At 39.5% G+C, this 5,000-nt stretch overlaps 1 protein-coding gene across 1 annotated transcript in view; it reads left to right on the top strand.

Annotated features, from left to right (window-relative positions):
* LOC138860619 (glutamate [NMDA] receptor subunit 1-like) overlaps positions 1 to 5,000 on the top strand; it is an 18,092-nt gene that overhangs the window by 8,369 nt on the left and 4,723 nt on the right. Inside the window, exons 2-5 of the mRNA XM_070118557.1 lie at positions 1,462 to 1,553; positions 2,159 to 2,271; positions 3,478 to 3,692; positions 3,911 to 4,066. Of these exons, the coding sequence (XP_069974658.1) occupies positions 1,462 to 1,553; positions 2,159 to 2,271; positions 3,478 to 3,692; positions 3,911 to 4,066 (576 nt within the window). The remainder of the gene's footprint in view (positions 1 to 1,461; positions 1,554 to 2,158; positions 2,272 to 3,477; positions 3,693 to 3,910; positions 4,067 to 5,000) is intronic.

Here is a 5,000-nt window from a genome sequence, read left to right as displayed (position 1 = left end):
TTAGAGGCAGTGCAGGCAACTGAGAAGTGGCCGTAACACCCACAGCATGGCTGGAAGGCAGAAATGGGTGTCCTTTTTAGGGAACGCTAGACGGGTAGCGTGACGGAGTAACTTTCAGCCTGTGCCAACCAGGTACTTTGCCTGAAACACTTCGAGCCCGAAAGCTATTTTTCCAGCAGGGGCGCACATCATCAAAATTTTTAATTATTCTTAGGACCGAGTGGACATACATGCTAAGTTTACTACGGTTTGACATTTCTATGATTTTCATCCCAATTCTGTGATTTTATCGTGCCTATAAACGATAGGACTGATGCATCCGTCAGAGACTAAATCCCCGACTTCCGCAATGTTGGGGCATCCCGTGGGGAATCGGATGTTGGGGGGAGTGATTTCGTTCATACCATGCATTTTAAAAAGCAAAAGAATGTGGGAAATTGAAAATCCGAGCCAAGGATAGCATTTCAGATGATAAAGAAAGTGAAAAATGTAGGAACCCGAGAGAAGATTCGGCCACGGATGATTCGACACGGTGTTGCGCGAACGAACGAGCGAGTGAACCGCATCTTAAACGCACGAACTACCAGTAGGATCGCCGTATGAACCCAAAATCCTTCCTAACCCCGTGGTACGCCCCCGGACCCCCTCCCGATTGCCGTATTTCCCTATCGGGGGCTTCTCCCCCAGACCCCCTCCCAGTTGCCGTATTTCTCGATGCAGGCAAACACTAAGTAGGAGTACTTCAACTCTGGCTTTACTTTCTTATCCGGTGTACGCTTCAAAGCTGCAGCAACAGTCCTTGAATCTTTGACATAAAACTGTGCGAAAGTGCTCTCTTGAAATTTGGTCAAGCTGTCCTTCACATCAGCAAAACTGGCTAATTCAGTTCCAACTTTGAAGGAATCAATAATCGATGATCGACCCTTAGCCATGAACAATGAACAACACAAAAACAGCGCCAAAGTTTGTATGCAAGGCTAATGCGCGAGTGTGTGTTTGCGCGCAAATAGTTATTGCGCATGTATGCCGGACGAATAGCCAAACTGTTGTAAAATCCGGTGCCGGAACAATATCCACGGCGTTATTTTTATCATGGTCTTGCTTTATTTCAGATTGATGCTATCATCAGCTGATGTCTGATCCAGTATGGATTGATGTACATGGCGATGTACAGTTGTATTACTACACAGAGGTAGGGTAGGTACACCTCAGAAAGTCCCGGGCGATCTCACTCTGCGGGACGAGACGCCACCCTCCACACGAAAACACCCGCGAAATTCAAAATCATTAACAGAGGGTGGTGTAACAATATATAATAAATTCATGTATATGTGTGTGTGTGTGTATGTGCGTATGTGTGTACGTGTTTGTGTGTGTGTCTGTACGTGTTTGTGTGTGTGTGTGTCTATGTGTGTGTGTGTTTCTAAGTATGTGTGTATGTTTCATTACCATCTTTTCCAGATTTGGTACCTCCTCCTGGCGACGATGCTTGTGGTGTCCCTCGATCTGTTCGTCACACAGCTGCTCACTGGCTTCATCCGGGCTCACTTTGGGTAGGCAGAGCCAACATCATCGATAATAATGATGCTTTCAGTAGTTCCAGTGATAAGGAAAGCAGTAACAAGCATAATGAAAATGTTGATAAAAGATGATGATTAAATGTAAGAATAACACTAGTAATAATTACAGCAATCACCAAAAATGACAATATATGTAGAGATGACAATAACAACAGCATTGCTTAAATTCTGCTTTACCTGGAACGAAAAGGGATCTCGACTTATTTTCATTATTATTTCTGTTGTTATTGTGATTATGATTATCATTATCATTACTGTTACTGTTATTTTCATTATTGTTATTAGCATCTTAATCGTTATCGTTACAACAGATAATGATATTAATTATATCACAATGACAAAATCAAAACTACAAAAAATAAAATAAAAAATCCCAGAAATAAAAATAATGATTGGGATGACAGGAGGAATTATAATTATGATAAAAATGATAATAAGTATGACGATGTAGCAGCACCAACAGTAGCGGTTGCTCCAACAGACCTAGAAATTATTATAACTTTGATAACGCCGATAAAAATAAAGATAATGACATCAATAACAGTCATAACAGACCCCCTTCCCTCCCCCTCCACCAGCAGGCCCGGGGGGGAGCAGAGCCCAGAGGAAGCAGGAGCAGGAGCCAAGCAGACCGTCCAGGGGCACATGTGGAGTTCCGCCTACCTGACGCTGGCCTTCCTGCTCGGCCAGTGTGAGTGCTGTGTTCTGGCTGCAGGGAATTTGTGCACCGATTTGGAGGTTACGGAGATAGTGAACACGCTCGGGAAGAATCTCTGTGTATCATATAAATGTTGTGTTTTTTATTATTGTTTTCCTGTATTGTGTTTTAATTTTCTCTTTTTATTACCTCCGCCAAGAAGGTTATGTTTTTGGTTAGTTAGTTACATTGTTGGTTGGTAAGTTAGTAGGATACCAGATGTGTGTCTTAGCCCTGCTTAGATGCCATCAAAGTTTGGTGATGGTCCAAATCATGATCATGATATTGCGCAGAGTAACTTAATATATATATATATATATATATATATATATATATATATATATATATATATATATATATTTTTTTTTTTTTTTTTTTTTTTTTTTTTTTTTTTTTTCTTTTTTTTTTTTTTCTTTTTCTTTTTCTTTCTTTCTTTTTTTTACCAGAGGTGTGTTTTAGCCATTAAGTTTTGGTGGTGAACGGATCATCATCTGGATCTGGAATTCATTACGATCGCGAGATAGGGATACACGGACGGCACCTATTACCTTGGAGTGCTTCTAGTTGTAACTATTATCGTTACTATTATCATTTTTATTGTGGTTGTTGATGTTATTTTGCTGTTGCTAGTATTATTTTGATTATAATCACAATTCTCATTAGTATTGTTTTTGTCAAAATTCTTAATGTGATTACTATCATCCTCATTACTACTACTACTACTACTACTACTAATAATAATAATAACAGTAATTATAATTATATTTGATATTACTATATATATTAGTATGTGAGTATCGACACTAGCTTTGGTGTTCCATTACGTTTCTGTCAAAATTGCATGTGGATGTGTAACACCTATTATTCTATAGTTTGCTTCGTGGTATGTCATTGTAAAGAAATGGCCTTGAGGAAATAAAGCAATGACTATGTTTTAACTGTAACTTTTCATACAGAATGGCCTAGAGTGCAATTTTTATTGGCTTTTTGAAATATGTATGTACGTAAATAATAAAATGGTATCGGCATACAACTACATATTATGATAACGATAGATCTCTGGCCGCATTATAACATGTAGGACTGAATTGTGAGATAAACGATTCAATCTATATTATCCACATGTAAGTGTTAGATATAGAAAAAAAAAGACATAGCAAGTTCTTAAACGCCAGGACAGCTGATCTGCTTCCCTTGCAGCGGTCCCTCGACTGCCCAGTGCCAGTGCCACGCGTATCATGGGCGGCCTGTGGCTCCTGTCAGCCTTGATCGTCAGCTCGGTGTACCGCTCCAACCTCAAGGCCATGCTGATCCTGCCCAAACTGCGCCTGCCCTTCGACAGCATGGAGGAGCTCTTGGAGGCCAACATCCCGACATATGTGGCAGATGGTACAATGCTACACCAGGAAATGATGGTAATATATATCGATAAATACTTAAAGATAAACACAGATGTGTGTGTATGCTTATCATGTGCTCCATTTCGTTAACTTTGACTGTTAATTTTGAAATGGATAATCCACAGTAAGACAGGTGTTTGCGGGAAAAGACCATGACTGGATATTTGTTTCTTCTGCATCTCCCTTTATCCTAATCTCCGCATCTGTGAAACACTCCTTTATGCATACGGTAGGAAGCCCCGCCGAATTCGCTCCTGGGTCGTCTGCGCTCGCAGTCCGTGTCTTACCTGGATCTCCCGCGGGCCATTAGGGAGCTGATGGTGGGCCGCCATGCCACCTTTGCAGGCAGGCTAGTCGGCCAGTCCGTCATCCATCGAATATTCGAGCAGGTTAGCAAGCTTCATCAGTTTTCAAAATACTTATTGTGATTCCCTCCTCTCCTGCTCATTGACGCATTCGCTGCAAAAGTTAAGCATGGGATTTGGTGTAGAATATGGGGGGCCACACTTTCAGCGGGCCAGATTAAATTTTCTCAAAATTACAGGTGAGTATAGGCCTTTTTTCCGGCGCCAACGAAGTGTTGTACTACAGTTTCCTATGACTCCGCCCCTATTTATGGGGGCGGAGTCATATATAAGCAACTGCACCTGGCTGATGAGCGCGCGGAGCACCTCTACCCGTTTTAAAACTAGAAGAAAATGGGAAGTTCAAAGTTGATGCTACACTATATGGTGCAATATTAGTAACGATGATGTTAATGAGGATATTATTGCACTAAGTACTAGTTTTAAAGTATTTACGTGCGCCCGCGCGTGTATGTGTGCATATATGTATATAATATATATACATACATAAATGTGTACATACATATATACCTATATATACAGTACACACACACATGTATATATTTAAACACATATGTATACACATGCATATATATGATATATATATACATATAAATATACATATATATACATATATGTATGTATATATATATACAAATATATGCAGAAATATATTAAAAATATACACCATTACCATATAACAATATAGAGTTTAAGCTTTATATGCTTTCGTATTAATAGGGCCACGGCTAAGAGCGAGGTTCAGATTTATCTTTCGTATGTGTAAATTTTTATGCGATATGTCATGTAAGGCTAGTGTTTTCTTTTATCATTTATGCTTTAATCTTGGGCAATATTCAGGCCTCAAAAAGTGTTCCATGACGAATAACATACGGGGAAGTATCTCATGTTTTATTTACAGGATGTGTTCGAATGGTTAAATATTATGAATATTATGAAAATTTATATTAGGTTTTAC

This window comes from Penaeus vannamei, chromosome 42 (genome assembly GCF_042767895.1).
Source record: "Penaeus vannamei isolate JL-2024 chromosome 42, ASM4276789v1, whole genome shotgun sequence".
Classification (NCBI taxonomy): Eukaryota; Metazoa; Arthropoda; class Malacostraca; order Decapoda; family Penaeidae; genus Penaeus; species Penaeus vannamei.
The sequence above is the reverse complement of the archived record's forward strand: the minus strand, read 5'-3'. Positions and strand labels throughout refer to the sequence as shown.